The following is a 22973-nucleotide window of genomic DNA, read 5'->3' on the forward strand; positions in this document are numbered from 1 at the left end:
ATTTAGTGGGCATCTATTTTTGCAGGACTTTTCACACATAACACAGTTCTAAGAGTTATCCTGTCAGGGTGAGAAAACATGATAACTGTCACAAAGAAGGAAGAAGAAATAACTACAAGAGTGCTAATTTCAACTTCAATGGTACATTAAGCTATTACAATATAATCAGATATAACAAATGTATGCTAGGCTTGCAACCAACATATGCACAAGTTGAAGCTATAAACATTGCTTTGACAAATCATTCTTCACAGGCAACTTGCCATTTAACATGCAATTTATTTCCTAGTTTTAAAAATGAAAGCTAGTAGCACATCTAAAAAGCAATAGCGTGGTTTTAGTGAGACCGTGAAACATGTACTATGTTAACTTTTAATACTGTTGAACTTTAGAATATCCAAAGCCATAAGATAATTTTTGAAATATGGTTAGTACACTGTTTCTTTCAAGCTGTTTTTTAAAAAAAGAACTGTATTTTTAAAGAATTGGATGCATTTTTATGAGTTCCCTTCTCTGTTTACTTACAGTTGATATTTTGCAGTGCATTAAAGTTAAAGAATTAAAAAAAGAAAGAGATTCCAATCAGAAAGCTAGCAAAATGTGTTTCATTTTGCCACCTCAGATTGCTAATACATAGAATACAGAATATAAATAGTATAAAGTAACACATACACACAATGCAATGGAAAACAATTGAGATTGTTTACCTTGTACCTTATAAAGTCTGGCAATTCAAGGACTATTTACAGAAATACTACAAAATTAATGAACTTTGAAAGATGCTGGATTGAGCTTATGTGGTCTCTAGCTGTTATGATAAAAATAACTGGGATTAAAATTGTCTAAGTCATAAAATTTAAAAAGTTGATTGGAAAATAAGGTGTTAGTTAAAAGGAATGTTAAGAGATTAGGATTTGCTGGGTTAACAATTTGAACTAGAAAACAAGAAGGGGAGGTATGAGGAAGTCAAAGAAACATGTTATTGAAAAACTGTTATTGAAATTGATTTGTTTTTAATTTTTTCTTTTTCTTTTTTTTGTGTTTGTATAAAATTGGAAAATTTAATAAATATTTATTAAAAAAAAAAGTCTGGCAAATTGGTCACTTGTATGTTATGGCCAATCAAGCTGAGGCATCCACCATTCTGAAGGGAAAGGAAGCTAATGCTGGCCAGTTTCTCCTTCTGATGCAGCCCCTCCCCCAATTCTTTGAGAGAGGATTGTGGAACTTAAATGGGTCAGGATGGCAATACCTCAAGGGCCACCTCTCTCCTGATAAACTAACCCGGACCTTGCAATCATCATCTGAGGCCCTTCTTCATGTGTCCCCCTCCCCAAAAAGGTGCCAACATGAGAACGGGCTTTTTCTGCAGTGGCTCCCTATTTGTGGAATGCTTTCCCCAGGGAGACTTGCCTGTCACCATCATTATATATCTTTAGCCACCAGGCAAAAACTTTCCTTTATATCCAAGTCTTTGGCCTTTAACGATCTCTGGCCTTTCAGAAGTAGCATGGATGTTTTTAATATATTTCTCTTTCCTCTTGGTTTTATTGTATTTTTATGTGGGTTTATTGTCTGTTTGGTTGTAAGTTGCTTTGGGTTGCCCTGGACAAGATAAAGCTACTGACATATTTAATGACAACAACAACAACAACAACAACTATAACTACTACAGCAACCACAACTTTCCAGAACAGCATGGATAGTGGCAGAGTGTGCAGAAGGACAGCTGGGATCTGTGCTCTCATGCACACAGTGCAAAACTGCTCTGTTGAATTGCAGGGCCAGAGGTGTTTGCTGCCAATTTCTTTTAATGCTGGCAAGGAACAGAGTGGGAGCACTTGCCACCCATTCTTATCACCCTTAAAGAGTTATATCTGTCTTCATTCCAAACACATATGCATAGAGCTGCATAGAGTTGGCACTACATCCAAAGTTGGAATCATCATATAATTACCAACACTTACAAAAATACAACCCCCCAGGCTGGGGATTGTGGGTGGAACTAGCTTAGTCCAGGAGCAGACCCTAGCTAAACTAAAACAGAACAAATAGGCCAGGCAAGGGGGATCATGCCCCTTTCCTAGTAAGATTAAACTAAAATATCCAGGTCATTTTCCTCCTGGTTAATTAGCAATCCTGAATCTTTAAATCACGTATTGTACTAGAGTTCTCTTATAAAGTAGGGCCTGAAATGTGAAAACCTCAGCTGCTGCGCTGCATCAATGATGCCATTGATCCATCAGTGGGCTAAAGTTTGTCACACATTACAATCTAGTGAATTCTAGGGTCCTCACCAGGCTACGCTACATCTCATTGGTTCCATTCTAGGTTTCATTTGGGAATTCTGAAGAGTGGATTTAACTTATCCTAAGATGTTTTCATACTTTTGGGAGCACAACCAAGTGCTTCTTTTAGTGCAGATCAAGTTACTGTTTTCTGTCATACTGTTCAAATTGAATTGCAGTAAACTACTAATCCGGATAAAGGCTTGATATGCAACTCATTATGATTTTGCTCCACAATGTATTCCTCATGTATGATTATGAAGTACCCTGGAGCCTCTGTGGAACCCTCCAAGCACCTGAGTGCTAACATCCCATTCATTTTTATGAGCCTTCAATCAGCTGATAATTTTCAGAATTGTAAAGTTATATATGATTAGACAAGATCTGTTCACTGTATTCATATTTTACTTCTATAGTTATTTCTGAAGCCAGTGAAACTATTACAAGCAATCAGTGAGCAATCCCTTTAGTCACATTTAAAAAGAAATTGACTGAAGTACTTTTAAAACATTACAATCTGCTTCAGTATTACATAGCTGCAACTGTTTCTAAAAATTAAAGCCTGTTGGAGACCAGTTTATATAGAAAGTAAAAACTGGTCTAATCTTTTGGCACCAGACTGAAACAGCAGATGGCTCAGCAATGCTATTTAATTAAAATAACCCCATTAATTTCATATTCCGTTTACATCTTACACCTGGACAACAGTGTCTAACCTTGTGAACTTCCACATTGGTTGGCAGGTCAAAATGAGAGCAGTGGGGTTTGAAAAATAATAAAACAACAATAAAATGTTGCTGTGTGTGTTGCTCCTATTCAGTTCCAGCCACCCAAACATGACCTCTTCCAGAATTTTCAACTATTTTCCTCCTCCCACTCAGTTTTTCAGATAGCAGTCCATGACCACTCAGCATGTTCAATACTCTTTTTGGCTTCCTTCCTCTATTAGGTTTTTGTTCCCCCTTTACAAAAATGTACTTATACAAAGCTTGGACCTTCTTGAAACCGGCCAAGACTTTCCTCTTCCATATGAATGGCACCATTTTGGCTACATATGGACCAGCAGTCAGAGAAACAGTTGTTTTTAGTATATCAGGAATCACTATTTTATAAGCCTGAGAGCTGCAATCCTTCCCAGCATACTACAGGGAGAGTGGCCAAAAGAAATAGACATGCTTATCCGATGGCCTTGTGCACAAACCACACAAAGTACACATTACACACACACATCAGATCACATGATTGCACATCCACCCACATGCACTACACATAGAGCCCCTATGGATGCACCAGAATACCACAGAAAACAGCACAAACTTTGCTGAAAAGGGAGGTAGAAGACAGGTGGAAAGAGATGTGATTTTCCTCCTCATCAGTTTGTTCTATAGGAGGGGTAATTTTCCTTCACATCTATCAATGTTGTGATAGACAGAAAAATCACCTTCCTGTCAGGATGCATCATCCCATCAGAGCACTCCCATCTCCTAACAATGGTGGCAGGAACAAGAGAAGAGATGTGTCATTCACCACCAGCAGTAAAATGGGCTGGGGACTAGTGGGCTGGAAGAAAGGCTTGTAGGGCTAGGCTGAGGGATTGCCACCCATATGATATTGAAAAGTAGCCTTTTCACATATGAACCAAAGCTCAATAGGAACAAATTCTACATATTGTGAAGGATATTAAGGCTTGTCTGGAGCATTTTTTTTATTAAAAAAAAGATAAAAAGTACCCACTCTAATGACTACATTGTCCTAGATATACCCTGATAAAGGTCTTCTGCTTTCAGTAGTCTGAGGGCACTCTGAGGTGGAAAACTTATTTTTATATATTCTTACCCCACCCTTTCTCCCTTAGGAGCCAAAGGTGGCTTACAATGATAAAACAGATTAATATTCAAATACCATTCTAATGTTTAAAATTATTTAAGAGAGCGGCAAAACAACTAAACAGACCACAGGGTGCATAACACTAGCTGTTCTGCAAATCATCATCTAAGGGCCTGAATGAGCAAATAAATCATCAATTTATATTTAAGTAATTCAACCATGGGTGCATTTTCAATGTTCCTAGATGAGAGTTCCACAAGAAGAAGAGGAGGAGGAGGAGTTTGGACTTGATATCCCGTCTTTCACTCCCCTTAAGGTGTCTCAAAGCGCCTGACAATCTCCTTTCCCTTCCTTCCCCACAACAAACACTCTAAGGTGAGTGAGGCTGAGAGACTTCAGAGAATTGTGACTAGCCCAAGGTCACCCAGCATCTACATGTGGAGGAGCGGGGACGTGAACCCGGTTCACCAGATTAAGAGTCTATCGCTCTTAACCACTACACCACGCTGGCTTCCACAAGTGGGAAGCCACCACAGGAAAAGCTCTCCCTCGGGTCCACACTCTCCTCACCTCAGCCAAGGGTGTAACTATGAGCTGATTGTCTGTTGCACAGCGTAGAACCCTGGGTGATTGGTACTGAGGGAAGATGCTGTACTTGGGTCCCAAACTGTTTAGAGCTAGACCCTGAATTGAAACCAGTACCATACTAGCAGACACTGCAAGGTGATTCTCCCCCCATCTTAGTGCATAAGAATTCTTTCACAATATCACTTTACTGTGATAAACAACAATGATAACAGGGTGAAATCACTGGTGCCAAATTTAGCACCACAGAAATGAATGAAACAAGTTGTTCCTGAGTCTGCATATATGTATATTAAATCTGTGGTTGCTATTTTTGAACAGTAGTAGTTTTTTGTTTTTTTTTAGAAATCCTGATAAGGGTAGAAGTAATGGAGGATCCATTATAAACTCAGAACCCTTAGGGTCCTTATTGGGTTATTTCCATTACTGTGATTTGCAACATAATAACCTGGCAAATTTGAAACATCCAATAATGACTTTAAGTATGAATGACTTTCATGTGGAGTATTATCTATTAAAGCCATGAAATACTGTGAAATTCATCGTTTTTGACATAATCATGCCTGTGAAATCCACTGCTGAGGATTTATTGGGCATACGTTGCCTCATAGCAACAATCACTTCAAGCCAGAAAACTACACAAAAAAATTAGTGAGGTTGGTTACTAAGCCTTCTAAAATCCTATTTTAACATGCCAGTTGTAGCCCTTTTCTTTGCATTTGAGAGAATCTCGCATTGCATTCCTACCAATATTTTTAAAAGTACAGTGACTGACTGATAGTGACACTCCAAAGTTTCAGACAGGACGCCTTTCCAGCCATATCTGGACATATTTTTACATGTTCTGACAGGAGCAAAGCTGATTTCTGGTTTTGTTTCTCCTCATAGCAATCACAGACTGTTAACACTCAATTTATCTGAATCCACCTAAAGCCTCAATGTATACACAATGTACAGTACACAGCAGACATCCCATCTTAACCAAGATCTTTCTGCATCTCTCTCAAAGCAGGAGCCAAAAAGGAAACACCCGCTCCACAACAGGTGGTGGCAGCTCAGTGACACTTAAGGTTCCCAAATGAAACTGGTAATGAAAGACAAGGCAGCAATTCAAAGAAACTGGGCCAGAACCTAGGTTTGGACACAGAACAGACCCTCCCCATTTAAAAGCGTGCAAATGAGAACCTAAAGTAGGTTACTGCTTCTCTCTTTCCCTGGCCAGGTGATGGAGGGAGCAAGGAATGAAAAGGTGGAGAAATATATGAGGTTTTTTGAGGGTGTGGGGGAGGAAAGGCTTGGCAAAGCCATGATGGCTTAAGGGTTTTTGTGAAGGTCCTGGCATTTTTGTGGCAATTGGAGACTATTTATCCAGCCTCTTACCCTAGAAATGGCCTAGAGGAAAAAAATAACACCCTCCTCCAGAGAAAAAGACAAACAATAATACACACAAAACCATGCCCAGTAAAAGAGGGTGAGCACTCACCTTCCTTGAACCCTGAATACAACCCTTCCCCCAAGCAAAACAACCTTATAGTCTCCCCTCTCCAGCACCATAGGCAGGCTGGTTTGGGGCGTGTCCTGAACAACTACAGCCAATCAGGCAGATTGCTGACAGCCTCAGCAGGACCTAATCCAGATGTAAATACCTGCTGGAAACAACAGGCTCTTAGAGACAGCTTTTTTCTACATGAGGGCAGGGAAGCGGTTAGTCAATACCTCTCCCTGCTCTCCCTCTTTGAGCCAGCTGCTGCTCCCCTTTTTACTTCCTTTTGCTGTTTAAGTGACTTTGCTAACAGTCCTGAGCAAAACCTAACAAGGATGTCGTTTTTCCTCCATTACCTCCTTCACGAAAACAGGTGGCACATACCTCAGTCAGCATTTGACTGCTTGATGTGCAAATGTGCTATGAACAAAAAGTTCAGGAAATAACTTACAGGCAGGGAGGTTAAGAAAAATCAAGCTCAGCCACAGATATATAAGAAACACGCAACAACACACATGGAATCCAATCACCTTCCTGTATACAGCACAGCTACCCACTATATCCCCACCTCTCTCTCTCTCTCTCTCTCTCTCTCTCTCTCTCTCTCTCTCTCTCTTTCTCTCTATCTCTCTATCTCTCTCACACACACCATATTACATAATCTATCTCACTCGCACATTATCAGCACACATGATTGACAACCTCACAACTCAGTTATAACAACATGCTCTATGTGGTGCTATCCTTGGGCCTGGTCTGAAAGCTCAGGCTGATGCAAAATGCTGTGGCAAGACTGTTGAGGGAGACAGGCTCTGGCCACCACATAACCTTAAAACTTATATCCATATGCTCCCACACCACACCATATGCTCCCACACACAAGGCTTTTAACAGCTTGGATCTAGAAGACATTAAAGACTACCCAGTTCCTTATATCCCTGCCTGATTATTGACGTTCTTGGTGGGGGGAGCCACGGTCCCCCGTGGCTCTGATGCATGGCTCATATCCACCAGGAGCCACATGTTGAGTATTGTGGGCCCAACTTTGTGGAACTCCCTTCCAGGTGAGATCAGACACAGTTGGACATCCAGAGCCTAGTGAAGAGCTTTTTATTTCAGAAGGCGTCATTTCTGTTCTTATAGTTAGTTTTCAACCAATTTTGTCTCTACTGCATTGGTTACGCCTACTGTATACCACTTAGGAACAACTGTATTTAAGTAATACAGAAATAGCTTAAATAAATAAAACTCAGACCGCATATACAACACGTGTATGTCCCCCCCCCCCCCCATTCTCTCTCCAATACGCACACAAGAAAAGCAGATACTAACTGGAGTAGTGAACCTTTCCAAACTCTTCATAGTTAAATTTGAGCTATTGGCACCAGCAGCCACCTCTGTTCTGTTGTTCCCTGACCTCTAACACTAGCAGACACCTAAACTTCTGTAAACAAGCCCAGTCTTAGGAGCTGGGGGGGTTGCCTCTCTCTGCGTCCATCACAACCCATTAGCTCAACACACCTATCTGCTTCTGGCTGGGCCTGATTTTTGTTCCATATCCACACAAGCACCCATTTTTCTTAATTATTTTTTCCTCACAATGGCAACAAAAGAATCAAGTGTTCTCTGTTAACTGAAAGAAAAGATAACTGTGCTTTTGGCCACTTTACGATAAACTACACAAAACGTGTTGAGAGTTAACAAATAATGGTAAAATTAAACAAAATTCCAAATGTGATCAATGGAGGGAGGGGGGGATGCTGACTTACAGTGTGTTGCAAAATCATTGTGCTGGAAACATTAAAAGATTTGTAAGTTAATGCTTTACATCCTATAGATTTTGCAGCATAAAGAAACATAGATTGGGCGTGTTTTGTCTTAAGTGACCTACCGAGTATAGCTAAGGGAGTCAAATCACCAATATGACCTCTAAATGCACATTTTCTGTATTACATTCAGAGATTTGATGGTTCATCTCTCTTGTAATAATATTTAAATTATATTACACAGAACAGTGCTGAGCTTAAACAAATGGTTGGTTACATCCTAAGTTTAGCGTTAAATGTTGTCTTTGGACATGATAGGCTGTTCCTAGTAGTAAGGATATGATACCATGCAGAACAATAACATAACTTCTCTGCTGTTCTTTGCTTACCAACACAGGACTCCCCGGAAAGTGAATAGGTTCCATTGTCATGGAAACCGCTTCTGCACTCACAGTGGTACCACCCTGGGAGGTTAACACAGCGTGAATGGTTGTGACATTCAATGATGCCCTCTGCACACTCATCAATATCTGCCTCAGAGAAAAACACAAGCCAGCCAGGATATTAATTTCCTTTGACAACAACATTTGCGATACTTAAACACACACACTCTTCTAGAGATAAAGAAACAAATATAATACATATTTTAATGAATGGGTGGGCAACCTATCAGCAGCACACTGGAATTTCACCATTCCTTATCCTAAGTTCACTCTCTGCAATCCTGAGGACTAAACATTTACATTCTTTAAAACAAATGCAGAGAAGTTCCACGAGGGTTTTAATCAAGCCCCCACCCCAAGCTTTGGTGACAGCCAGTTGCCAATCTCTTTTAACACAGCAGAAAACGAAACACCTTGTTTTAAACTCTTTAATCCCCTTATCTACATATATTGTTAATTACTATAAGGATTTGGAAGTGCAATTAAACGTTTAAGTAGGACTTTTTTTAAAAAAAATCAACTAGAAAACTGCTCCTTAGTTTTGTGTGGAAGCAGTTGGTTCATAGGTTGAATAATTAGATTACATATATACCAAATGGAAAGCTATGATTATGGTAATGATTGAAATGAATGTGCAAACTCTGTGAATTTAAAGTCAGACCTTTGTTAGAATATGCAGATTTGCAGGAGGGAAGTTAATTGCTGCTTATCTCCCCACCCCACCCCCTCAATGAAAAAGGGGACCTTCTGAGGGTGTGTGCATGTGTTTTGTTTTCTCCCACCAGTTTTTCCTGGGTTCAGCCATTTAAATCTCTTCTGCAATTCTCATGCTGCAAAATGGATCTATTAGACTGAACCGAGGAATTTAAACAGATTGATGGGGAGAGCTTCCTGTATCACACACGAGATCTTCAGGAGAGACAGTCCTCTCCAGGGGTGGTCTGGCACCTTCCCACCTCCTTTTTTTTTTTTTTTTTTAGTTCCAACTGACAAAGCAAGCCTGGGATCATGGGAGAGTCGCAAAGTCCCTTGGTCCCTGGGGCTGTCTCTTGATAGATTTGGCCATGCAAAAGTGTCATTTGGAGGTTTTAATGCTCAGTAGTTGAGATAGCATGAAGCTAGGAATTCTTGTCTGGCTCAGATTTTACTTCGTCTATGAGGTACCGGTAAATATTATGAGACACTGAATTCAGTCTGGAGAATGATAGGTATCACTTTGAATTTCTGCACCTAAATGGAAAAAGGGGGCAGTGGAGAGAGAAAGAGAAAATCTGAAAATATTACCTTGTGTTGCCATTTCACAAACTGCAGCACAGTTAATATAGCTGGGCAGGATAAGAAAATTAGTACTCTTTTGGCCAAATTTTAGCTGCTAGAGTAATAGTCTGGCAGCAAAGATAGATGTTCAGTATTGCTTTTGGTTTCTGTTTTTTTTTAGGTGTAGTGTACTGTAGTGAGCCTAATTTCTGGCAAAATTGTCCTTAATCAGTAGTTGTTGTTATTTTAATACCTTTTCAGCCTCTATAGCATAGATGAGGAACCTGTGGTCCTTCAGATGCTGGACTCCCAACTCCCCTGTTCTCCAGTCAGCATAGTCAATGTTGATGATGGGAGTTGTTGCCTAGCAACCTCTGGAGGACCACAGTTTCACCACCGCTGCTGTATAGTATAAGTTGTTTATGATTTTGTTTTTAATATTTGACCTCTCCCAACCACCAAAGTGATAAGCTGCTGCGGCGAAGCAAAATGCCCTGAATCAAGCAATGACTCTGGCATCACCCAAACATGTATAAGTGGTACCTCGGTTTAAGAACAGTCCGGTTTAAGAACGATTTGGTTTACAAACTTTGCAAAACTGGAAATAGTGTCTTGGTTTTATAACTTTACCTCAGTCTAAGAACAGAATCCGAACGGTGGAAGGGCACCGGCGGCAGGAGGCCTCATTCGGGAAAGCGCACCTCGCTTTAAGAATGGTTTTGGTTTAAAAACGGACTTCCGGAACAGATTAAGTTCGTAAACCAAGGTGCCACTGTACTAGCAAGCACTAATACAACATTCACCCAATCAGTATACGATCACCTTCCTTTCACATTCTCTACCATCAACAGGTAATCAATCCATCATCTCAGATCTGACAGTGCTCATTCATTCAGCAGGTGAAGAGGGCATTTTGTGTTTGCTGGGTCCATAAAATGTAAATACAAAAATTTAATTGTCCCTTATCAACTTCAACCCTGGCATTAAAGCTAATAAAGTTCTAACAAAGATGCCAGGCCTTGGATTTTCAAAAGAAGTGGCAAGAGGGGATAGTGAAGTGACTCCCTCTTCCTACAGTTCCAAACCTCACCCAGAGGGAGGAAATGCACGTCTTCCAACATGAAGAACGCAATAATCAGAACCAAAGCCTATCAAATAGCATACAAATTCATGAAACACCATTTAACAGTAAAATGCAAAAAAGCCCTGCAATTTTTGTTTTTAATATTTTATTTTGTAAACTGCTTAGAGATGTGATAAAGCAGCATAAAATATCTTAAATAAGAAAAAATGAATTACAAATTTAGATGTGATGGGATCCTGTAGGATCCAAAAATGCATTTATGTGTCCTCTTCTTCCTGCTTAGTGTCTAAAGGATCCCCCAAACTCTGGCAAACATGCACAAAAAGGGAATTCTATAGTTGTCTGTTAGCTGCACATCTCTAAATACTTTCAACATAGACATGAGCCACATTTTAATGCTTGAAAATATCAGATTTCCTGCTTTCTTGATAACCCACGTTTCTACTCTGCCTTATAGCTTGTAATTTCAAAAACATTGTATCACAACAAGTTAGAGAATATGACAAAAGAGGCAAATATATTTTAACAGCAGGTATGTGAGCAGCTGTAGATGCAATGAAGCAAATAAGAGCATACTTTTTATTTTCAAATTGGCAAGTCAGATCTCCCAAAGTACTCCAATAAACATGTGTTGCCTTTACAAAGGTTCCCACCCTCCAGTTCTTGCAATGTAGTGGTGATACAGAGCTCATAATCTATAATAAACTTGGCAGATTATTATTGCACCTGGAAGATAGTCTCCTCTGAGATTTTATGCTGTATGTTTTGGAAGGCAATGTTTAAAATTATCAAATTAATTTTATGTTAACCTTCAAGTAATTAAGAGGCTGTAAAATTTTTGAGGCTGTTCACAGGGAAAAATGGCTGAATCTTCTGTTTAGATAGAACTATTACAAAATCCTCACTTGGATGATTTGCAGGATCACTGCAGGGGGTATCACCAATAATAAATTAGTGTCTTTCATTTTTTTAAAAAGAGCTGTTTTCATTCACTGGGAATTACTTCTATCCAAAGAGGCAAGGTTAAGAGCAATCTGAAAATAAATTCCTTCTCTTCAGATTAAGTGCCAGTTTACACATAGCATACGATTTTGTTCATATGTTGCTTTATCCACAGACCACAGAAATGAGTCTTGGATTCAAGGACCTTTAGTTGCAACAGAAACTAGGGCTTATTGGTGCAATCTGTGCAGCAGCATCACAGTTCTCATTGCAGGCTCCATATGCAACAGCAGTGAGCACACAAGACAAAGACTCCAGATGAATGACAATTGGTCCGTTTTTAGCTGCTGCTGGTGGTGGTGGTGGTGATTGAGCTTTGTTGTCAGGGACTGGTGGGGCTCCAAAGAGTGTGTGGTGGAGGCAGAGGACCAGGGGAGTGGATCAGGAGAGAAGACCAGTGATTTATGGGTGTAACACCACCCAAAATGCAGGAGCCAGGGGAGGAGGGAGAGTCAAAGTAGTCAAAGGTGCAGGAAGGTGTGCAGGATGTGGCAGAAGAAGAAGGGATGATTCAGGTGAGGGACGGTTCAGTAGTTTCCCCACCTTCCCGCACTCCACTGCTTCCTAGAACCAGAAGGGACTTGAAAAGGAAAGAGCAGCAGCAACTTCTGTGCAGGAGAAGTCTCAGGTTTCAGGCACACAACCCATCAGAGGAGGGTATATAAACTGGAGGAGGGGAAGGGCTGCAACTGCCATAGGGCCCAGACCTGCGGACAGCTGCCTAGAGACTGGGAGCATATGGGCCGAAATATTGGGAAATATTGGAACAAGATGGAGACAAATTGAAATTGCAGAGTTTTGAGAAATTAAAAGATAAAGTGCGAGACTGGCTACATTATTATCAAATAAGAGAGGCCTACAATTTGGATAAAAAAATTGGCTTCCAGGTGGAAAAATCAAAATTGGAAACAGAACTGTTAGATCCCAAAACTAAGATACTTTCAAGAATGTATAACTTGCTGTTAAAATGGAATACGCAGGATGAAACGGTTAAATCTGCTATGATTAAATGGGCACAAGATGTTGGACATAACATTATGTTTGCTGACTGGGAACAGTTGTGGACCACTGGTATGAAATTTACGGCATGTAATGCCTTAAGAGAGAATATTATGAAAATGATATACAGGTGGTACATGACACCAGTCAAGCTTGCAAAAATATATCATCTGCCCGATAATAAATGTTGGAAATGTAAAGAAAATGAAGGTACATTCTTTCACCTTTGGTGGACGTGCCCAAAGATTAAGGCTTTCTGGGAGATGATCTATAATGAAATGAAAAAGGTATTTAAATATACCTTTCGGAAGAAATCAGAGGCCTTTCTCCTGGGCATAGTCGGCCAATTGGTGCCAAAGAAGGATAGAACTTTCTTCATGTATGCAACAACAGCAGCAAGAATACTTATTGCAAAGTATTGGAAGACACAAGAGCTACCCACCCTGGAAGAGTGGCAGATGAAGGTGTTGGACTATATGGAATTGGCGGAAATGACTGGCAGAATCCGAGACCTGGGAGAAGAGTTGGTGGAAGAAGATTGGAAGAAATTTAAAGACTATCTGCAGAAATACTGTAAAATCAATGAATGCTAAAATGATGTTGAATTGAAAATAAGTGGCATTAGCAACAAAGTTAATAAGAATATGCAAAAATTAATTGATAATGGATGAAAATATAGAGTTAAAAAATGTTAAGATATAGAGTTAAGATAAATGAAAGAGGGTAAGGATTTGCTGACTTGATTATGTAAATGGGAATACAAAAAGGGGAGGTGTGAGGAGGTCAAAGAAACAAGCAAAGGAGTTTAAAGTTATGAAAAACGGATTTGTTTTTAAATTTTTCTTTTCTTTTTTTGTCTTTTGTATGTTGTATTTTTTATTTTTATTTCTTCTTTCATGTATTTTTGTATTCATGCTTTTGTAAAACTTTAATAAATATTTATTTTTTAAAAAAGAGAGAGACTGGAAGCATATGAGTGTGTATTTGGAGCACGGTGGAAGTTGCTTTGTTTCTCTTGCCAATAAAGAGTTAACTATCAGATATGTGTCTTCCTTATCTGGGATGGGCCATGACATCTGTTGATGGGTTAATTGAACTGGTTGTTATGTGTTTGTTATGGATTTTTACTACTGCTAGATGGGATTTTATTGTTGCTAGGTGGGTTTTATTATTTTATTTGCTCAGGGTCAAACTTTGATTTATATTCTCATTGTTTTGTATGTCACCTAGACACCCACTCTGAAGCTCACTGCACAAATAATTTAATTGTTAGGATAGGTGTAAACCTCAGAAAAGAGGGCTTGTAATATTATACATGGAAACAGGTTTCAGGCAAGGTTGATGATGGCACTCACATTCCATTTAATACAACCCCTGTTCAACTATAACATTAATATGTGAGTGAAGAACAGGAGAGAAGGAGCAAAAATCATATACCAAGTCAGAGCATTTTTTTCAGTGGGAACTCGCTGGAACTCAGTTCTGGCACCTCTCGGGTGGGTGCCATTGCCATTATAAGAGAACAAAGGAGGCGTTCATGGTGAGTTCCAGCACCTCTTTTTCTAGAGAAATAGCCCTGACAGTGTTCATTGCCAAAACCTGTTTTAAACTGTGCTACTGTCTGTTTTACATCACTTCATCTCAATGTGTACAAGTTGCAAAAATGTAACATGTGTCAGAATGCTTTATAAATCCTAGTTCTATGGGAATTTCATTGTGCATTGACCAGAAAAATAATTGTGGGTAGGGCAAAAATTTAAAATGTGCACTTTAAAAGCACCTTGCATGATTTCCAAATATTAGGTGAGCTTTTAAGGGGTTTGTTCGTAGACTTCAGTGCTGCCATGGGTGCTGCTGTGTGCTTGCCTTTGGATAATCTTGTAACATTACCTTTTATAGCACCAATAGGGCCAAGATATATCTGGATCACCAGCTCTAAGTCTTATTATTTATTTCTGTATATTTATTTCTGCTTTGCAGACTATGTTGCAGGTTAACCACCAGCTTCATTCAGATCACATTTATATTACAAAATGCCCTAATAAAAGGAAAAGCTTTCTGTTATTTAGCGCCAATTCATTGTTATTTTTAATCTTGCCATAGTGACAAAATGTAAAAATGGTCACTTGGTATTCACTCTAGAATAGACCAATATGATAATTTGACATAGCAAGCAAGCAGCCACACTGTAATCTCATCATTTATCATTTTGCCTTATGATATATTTAGCCTGGTGATGCTTTCAATTCTGCTCTTGCAGCCTCTACTGCTGCTCTTCCTGTTAGCTGCATCTTGGAGAAGTTAATTTCAGCATAAGAATGCAGCACAAAGCTAGCTGCCCATTACTATGGTTTGTGTGGCTTAAAATATTAAGCCTTCTCCAAGACAGTTTTCCTAGAAGTGGAATTTATCATGATCTATTCATGTGCTGCCGCTGATAGAACAAGTTAAATCCTATTGAGTAAGTTCAACTGCAGACCATTTACACACAAACTCCTCTTTTTCTTTCTTCCTTTTGTATTATAATTCCCTAGCATGCTGATGTGAAGATTGCTTCCATGGATCAGTCTTCATCTGACCTCTCTAAATTCAATTTTCATTTTTTCATTTGCAAAAATCAATAGAATTTTCCTGCAGTTCATTCATGTGGCCCAGTAACATTGAAAATATATTTGATTTAGATTTATGGAGATAGATGTTAACTGCTTGGTAGATTGCTCCCACAACATTTAAAACATGAGGAACTCTGGGTCCTTGTTAACTTCTCTGAATTATGGACAAAATGGTCAAATGGTGCAATGTTATGTAAATTATTTTAGGAAAGTGAAGATAGGACTGGATTACTTTTAAAGTAGATCACTGCCTCAAGTCAGAATTGCAACATTATCTATCTGATGAAAGAGCTGAGGTTAGAATTGAAAACTTAATATCTATTTGGAAGATACAAGAAAAATAGTTAGAGAAATGGAAGGGTTGTTAATGTACCCTTCATGTCAAACTCCAGCACTTACACAAAAGCTAAAGGGGGGAGGATCAATGAAAAGGGCCTCAAGCTAGGCATATTTTCATTCTGACTAAACCAAATACAGACAATATGTCACTGCTGAGCTGACACATAGAGGAGGGTGATATGAATGGATTCCTTGCTTCATCAAACACAGGATAAGAGTGATTCAAAGAACACAATAAAACACAGAATCCTCTACAAACTGGAATAAGCAACACAGTGATTATTTATGAATAATACTTTTGATACTTGTACATACCACTTTCAGTATTCAAAGCACAGCACATACAGCATTATTGTATTCATTACAACAACTTTGTAATGTAGATTCATATAACAACCACGATTTTCTCTTTTGATTGGTCCAAAATACTACAGTGGTACCTCGCAAGACGAATGCCTCGCAAGACGAAAAACGCGCAAGACGAAAGAGTTTTCCATTTTTTGAGTCGTTCCGCAAGACGAATTTCCCTATGGGCTTGCTTCCCAAGACGAAATGTCTTGCGAGTTCTTGCGAGTTTGTTTCCTTTTTCTTAAAGCCGCTAAGCCGTTAATAGCCGCTAAGCCGCTAATAGCTGTGCTTCGCAAGACGAGAAAACTGCAAGACGAAGAGACTGGCGGAAAGGATTAATTTCGTCTTGCGAGGCACCACTGTACTGTTGAACTGAATCATGACTAGATGAAGGGAACATATCTTGCCAGTCCTAGCTTGACTGGCTGCCATTTTTTTTTCTATGCACAAACCAAAATGTTGGTGCTTACCTTTAAACCTGCATATGGATTGAGAGACAGATATATGGAAGACGGCCTTTGCCCACGTGGAGGTGCCTGCATGGCAGGGTTAGCTGAATAAATGGTTCTGTCAGTTGTGACACCTTACCTATGGAACACTGTCATCTGATGTCTTCTGGGTGCCAAACGAAATCTTTCTATTTATCCAGGCCAAACTAGATGATATGTGAAATGCATGATCATACATGGACTGCAGCACATGAGAAAGACATCAATTAACCATTCTTCCTAGCTGCAGTAATGATGAAAATCACAGCATTGGGAGAAAGGTTTGCCACTTCACTGCACAACAAAAACCCCATCCTGATCACCCATCCCATTGGCAACTTAAAGTGTGCAAATGAAAGAAGAAAGAATTGTACGTGAAATGTCATTTAAGTCTGGCCCTTAATATTACTTGAACTGATCCATAATCCTATTAATTAATTAATTAATTAATCAATCTAATCTAATCTCTGCTGTGGGTTAAACCACAGAGCCTAGGACTTGCCAATCAGAAGGTTGGTGGTTCGAATCCCCACAACTGGGTGAGCTCCCGTTGCTCGGTCCCTGCTCCTGCCAACCTAGCAGTTCGAAAGCCAAAGTGCAAGTAGATAAATAGGTCCCGCTTCGACGGGAAGGTAAACGGCGATTCCGTGCACTGCTCTGGTTTCGCCAGAAGCGGCTTAGTCATGCTGGCCACATGACCCAGAAGCTGTACGCCGGCTCCCTCGGCCAATAAAGTGAGATGAGTGCCACAACCCCAGAGTCGGTCACGACTGGACCTAATGGTCAGGGGTCCCTTTACGTTTACCTTTACTTGTACTTCCAGTTTACTTGGTAATCCCCCTCCAGGGGAAAAGCTAATGTTTGAATAGCAGCTGGTTAAGGAACAACATTGGGCAGATGCCATGATTTGATTTTATCTGGACTGTGTGTCGATATGGCAGCTACCTGCAGTGGAAGGCTCCTGGACTGATTTGGCAGAAACTCCAGTTTGTGAAGAGAGGATGTGAATTTACAAAGGGGAATCTTGGACTACAGATTTGTACTATAAAGAAGAAGAGTAAGACATAAAATCCACACAGAAAGATTTTATTTTGACTTAAACTTGCAGAATGAACGCAGAGGCTGTTGAAAATAATGAAGGATTAACTTCAGAATGTATTAAGGGAATTATTGTAATATTTTGAAATGTAGTAGAACTATGAGATGATTAGGATTCCCTCCGATCTCAAAGCATGGGAAGTCAGCTAAAAAATAATAATTTATAATTAGGCATAACATTGGGATTTGTTTGATTACTGGATAATTTGTATAATTTGGAATATATAATTTGGTTTGATTGGAAATTTTAAATAAATATTATTTTTTTTAAAAAAATCAATCAATCAATCCATATGCTTTCAATGCTCTGTTGTTTTAAAATGTTTTCAACAGTTGATTATATTGTTTTGTTTTGATTGTTTCATATTTCTGTCAACAGAGTGGTACTGAAGGATAGGATTTAAATATTCTAAAGATTAAAAAGATTAAAAGTGTTGCAGACAGGATGCAGCGGCTGAATGGAAGTAGCTTGCCTAAGATCACACGGTAAGTTCATAGCACTACCTGACTTGTGGTGCGGTCTCTTACAGAGAAATGCAAACATCCAGCCTCTGCCTATTATGAGCATCCCAAACAGCAGGCAGTAGCCACCAACCGGTGGCATCCTCACCAGTGGTAGCCAGCAAAAATTCCTCAAAATGAAGTGTTGGATCCTGTGCCAACCATGTGGCTGACATTTGACAGCAAAGGACCTGATCCAGGCCTCTCCGCTGCTTCAGTCTGGGAGGAGTTAGGGGGTTGGACTGGATGAACCTTGGGAACCCTTTGAACTCTACAATTCTATGAAGAAGTATTTCCCCCTGTTCCTGTCTTCTATCTTGGCTGGTGTGAATGGTGGGGCTGTGCAACTGCCACTCTATCAAGCCCCACTGCTGCTGGCCAAGGGCTTGGATTGACGCCTTTGCCACGATGCTCATTGACATCAGTTTACTTCAGAGGCCCTTTTCTACTCACATGGGCTCCACAAACATTTTCCAGGCTTCTAAATCACATATGGGGCCTACATTAGTAGAACAGCTTTCTCATTCGATATCTCTCTGACTCATGGATGGCAACAGAGATGGCAATGGGGGATGGGAATGGAGCTAGTGCACTCATTATGCCACCGCCCCCCCATCACATAAGGTAAGCATGTATTAAGGTAACACAGAATTCATCTCTAGTCCTTTATTCTTTCCCATGATTCCTATTCAAATGCTTTATGAATAAGACAGCTATTCACAGATTCTATTGCATGTTAAATACTTTTTCTATCATGAATATAGGTTTGCTAACAGGTTGAACGACGTCATCCTGTAGTGACTTTTTTAGTACTGTCAAGTGCAATATTGTTTTGTTTTGTTACTAAATAGGAAAAGAACTGAATTTTGAGGAGGCTGCATCAAGATGCCAACCCTGTCCTTTGAGAACAGGCCCATTCTGCTAAAAAAAAAAAAAAACCCAAGCACTTTAGCAGTTTGCATTATTTATAAAGTTATTTATGCAGGCATGATAGGACAATTTGCCTCAAAAAATAAAACATGATGGTTTCAGAACCTAGTAAAAAACAAAGAATTAAAACAAGTCATTCTTTTAAAATGCTTCATCATCTTCCTGCCACACTAAATATACTGAAGGAAAGTTCTGTTAGGTTGTATAATACCAAGAAAATATAAAGTTTTAATGAGACAGAAGTGGGTTTTTCAAAATCACAGCCTTTGTTCATAAAAATCTTAAAGAGTGTTGCTGCTTGCATTAAAATAAATCGTATGTCATTTCTCTCTGGCTTTCGGTTGAATAATTAATTAAATTATAGGACCAGCAGTAGCAGGTGATCAGATCCCAGCCAGGCTAGGATTCTGCAAACATCAGCTCCAGAATAATGTAACCAAACTGAAGAGAGGAGAAGGGAAAGCTCAATCGCATAGAAATGCTTTGGCTGCTAATGCGCAAAGAATGGGATGGAAAATCCAGAGATGGCTCTGATTATTTGGCTCAATAGCTTTCCAAATACTTATTAGAATACCTCAAGCCATTACCAAGAGGCAACACTAATATTTCCTAACATTTCACAAATGGAAAAAGAGGCACTCTTGTGTGCTTAAGGTGCCTCCTTCCTGTGCTGCTCCTTTTGCCAGGCCAACTCTTTGTCCTCCTTGATAGTGGCCTGAGGTGGAAAGAGGAAGGGCTAAGGGTTTAGTAGGGTTGGCAAGGGGTAGAGGGTTTGGTGAGGTGAGGTAGGGAGTCACTGAAGGGGATAAGCAGGTTTGGCAAGATTAGTGAAGGATTGGAGTTTGGGGTAAGGTGTATGTGGGGGTTTGACAGGGTCGATGAGTTAAGCAAGCAGGGACACAGCCCCTAGTATTTAAATATTAATTTAAGTTGTTCTCATATTTGATGGCCACCAAGACACATTCTGTATTGCTTAATGCACCTTTAAAGATTATGCTAAATTAAACAGTAACTTCAGGATACAACAAAGCTTCACCCTGATTTTGCTATCCAGTTCCTAAGGTTGCTAAAGCTTCCAGTTTATCCCCCCCTGCCTTTTGCTATGCATACTGATATAGAAACAGTGGATATTGGCAGATATCCCACATACATAATAAAGAATCCTAACACTCTCCATATTAAGTTTCTCTATTTTTTAAAAAATGAAACATTTCTTGCTCTTTAAAGAGCTGAAATTAAAGAACAAAGGGACAGATATATTTTTTGACAAAGGTAAGCATGCTGTCACTGAAGAATTAAGGGAAAGTTTGTCAGGAAGGAAACTGTTTTAGAAACAGAACAATCTCCTTAAGTAGGACATGGCAGGCATCCAAAATCTTAAATCTTAACAACTCCAGCTTACAAAAACATGACTACTATTATATATGTTTGGACCAACGTTAGGGTCCACATTCAATTTCTTCTTCAATACTCTGCTGTCCCCAAAGTTACAAAAATGTATGTGTGGTTGTTCAACTCTTATCCCCCTTCCCCACTTCCCTCCCTCCCTCCCTCCCTCCCTTCCTTCCTTCCTTCCTTTCCTTTTTTCTTTTTAAATAGAGTCAACCCCCAACCCATTTCATTAAACCATTCTGAGTTGGTCGACTTTGATCAGAAAGCAATTCTTCCGACTGGGTGCTGCTTCAGACATCAATAATTCCAATTAAGCCAATACAGAGATATGACTACATCATTTTGCTAAGCAATTTTAAAAAGACACAACTGAAATAAATGGAAAATCCTGCAAGAGAAGCTAAGGGACTTGTCAAGTTTTATTATTATTATTATTATTATTATTATTATTATTATTATTATTAATAAAGCTTTTCAAATATATGACACGTGTTCAAAGAAATGTACTTTAATTATACCATAATAGATCGTTGTGAAAGAAGTAAAAAGATACAGCTATATTTTATCTTGTTGTTAAGCCTCCATTTTCCCTTCAGTTTAACAAACCCTTAATACTCCTGCTTCATTGAAACTGAGGCCTGATTCCTATATAAATGGACACCACAATTTCTTACAGCTTCATGCATGAACACACTATTACTTGTAAATATTACCTGTAAATATTTCTATTGAAAAGCCTGTGTCTGGGGCGATGGGTCACCTCTGACTCTGATTTTTTATTTATTTTGTGATGTCTATGTCACATATACTAGTCATAACTTGATCTCATAGTTTCTGAGCAATGAAGTAATGAACAAATGTGTATCATTATATACATACTCTCAGGAATGAATTAAAAGTGAGGAGGGAACAAAGTTCTCTTTAAAGAGCCTACACCTATGAATGATTTGTACTGTGAATTTTACCGGAGTGTGAACATCCATTTCCTGAACATTTTTGCCTATCATAGAAAGGATTAATACACCCTCTCCACAAAGCAGATATGCTAGCAAGAATTCACTGAAAGTATTTTGTGCAATATTCTCTTTTTGAAAAACAGACTTGGGAGTAAGGCACACCTTCTTGAATGTCATCCACAGAACTTTCCAATGCTGTTTGCTTGTTGCTTCCTATGTAAATGCAGCCAATGTTTGTTCACATCTCCTTCTCTTACCTGCAGGCAACACCCCTCTAATCAAAATTAGCATTGTGTCCTATGATTTATTTGTGTCCTATAATTTACTTGAGCAAACATCTACAAAGTGATAAGAACCCAAAGCATATGCCAGTTTGGGACACTGCTTGTTTTTGTTCGCTTGTTTGTTTTTACTTTAAAAAATATTTTAATACCGCTTTTTGGTCCCAAAATTGTTTACACAGAAGATGGAAACAAACAAACAAAATAAAAAATCAAAACCTTTAAATAAAATAAATGAAAAGAACAATGTGTGATAGGGATGGCTAGACACAGCCCCACCTTATTTTTCTGTATTTCTGTATTTTTCACTTGCTTAGAGACTCCAGTCAACAGGGCCTGTTGGTAGAGGATGGCTGCGAAGGGACAACACAAGCAGCCTCCCCTCCCTGTGCAGTGATCTGATAAGGCAGATAGGAAATAGCTAGGATGAAATGTAGCTTTGGGGCTTGAGGCTTCAGAACTTCTTGTAACTTGTGAGGGAGCAGGAGCAAAAGACAAGCAGGGAGAAAATGCTTGGAGAAGGTTGCAATGGTTGGCTGGCAAAAGGGAGGAGAACAAAACTACAGCAGGGGCAGTGAATCTTGTTTCACCACCTGAGATGAAATGGGATGTGCTGCCATGCTGCTGAAGCAGCCCTTACCTAGGTTGCGCAGCAGTGCCTGCAAAGCTCTTGAGAGATTTTAGAAGATTTCCCTGTTTGCCTAAACACTAGCAGCGAAGGGCTGAGCTTCACCTCCCTTGGAAGTAAATTCCACAACCAGGGTGTTTCCACAGAAAAGGCTCTGTGTTTTTCTCCAACCAACTGAACCTTTCTTGGTGGAGAGACATAACAGTCCTCTTAATTTGATCTCAACCTACATGCATTTTCTCCCTGCTTGTCTTTGTCTGCAGGTAGGTTACCTAGCAAGGAGTGCATTGTAAGCTGCTGATTTCAGTTATTAGTTCCAAGCTTTCGTGTTTCTGAAAGGTTCAGTGCAGCAGCAGATGTGTTGGGGCTGCGCTGCTCACCCGACCTCCTTCCTGTTGTGTCACTGCTGTATACCAGGATGGAGAAGGAAAGGGCCAAGGCAAGGGCACTATAGTCCAAATGTACCAGAAGGAACAGTGGATTGCCTCCACCAGCACTTTTGCATCACATTGCCCTCACCACTACCTCATCCTTCCTTGTCATTACCCTACAGCCGGAGGGAAGTCAGGTGAGTAGCAAAGCCCAAGACACCGCCCATTGCTGGTTTGATGGCTACATTTTAAAGTACACACACACACACACACACTCCAATAACAGTGAGTTGCT

General features: G+C 39.6%; 1 protein-coding gene across 4 annotated transcripts in view; it reads right to left on the minus strand.

Moving 5' to 3' along the window:
* NELL1 (neural EGFL like 1) overlaps positions 1–22973 on the minus strand; it is a 374882-nt gene that overhangs the window by 27533 nt on the left and 324376 nt on the right. For 2 of the 4 annotated variants that reach the window (XM_083598461.1, XM_083598460.1), the window contains one exon: positions 8339–8479. The exons of the other annotated variants lie outside the window; for them this stretch is intronic. In XM_083598461.1, the coding sequence (XP_083454587.1) occupies positions 8339–8479 (141 nt within the window). The remainder of the gene's footprint in view (positions 1–8338; positions 8480–22973) is intronic. 4 annotated transcript variants of the gene reach the window in all.

The sequence above is a fragment of the Podarcis filfolensis genome (assembly GCF_964270895.1).
Source record: "Podarcis filfolensis genome assembly, chromosome: 1".
NCBI classification, from domain to species: domain Eukaryota; kingdom Metazoa; phylum Chordata; class Lepidosauria; order Squamata; family Lacertidae; genus Podarcis; species Podarcis filfolensis.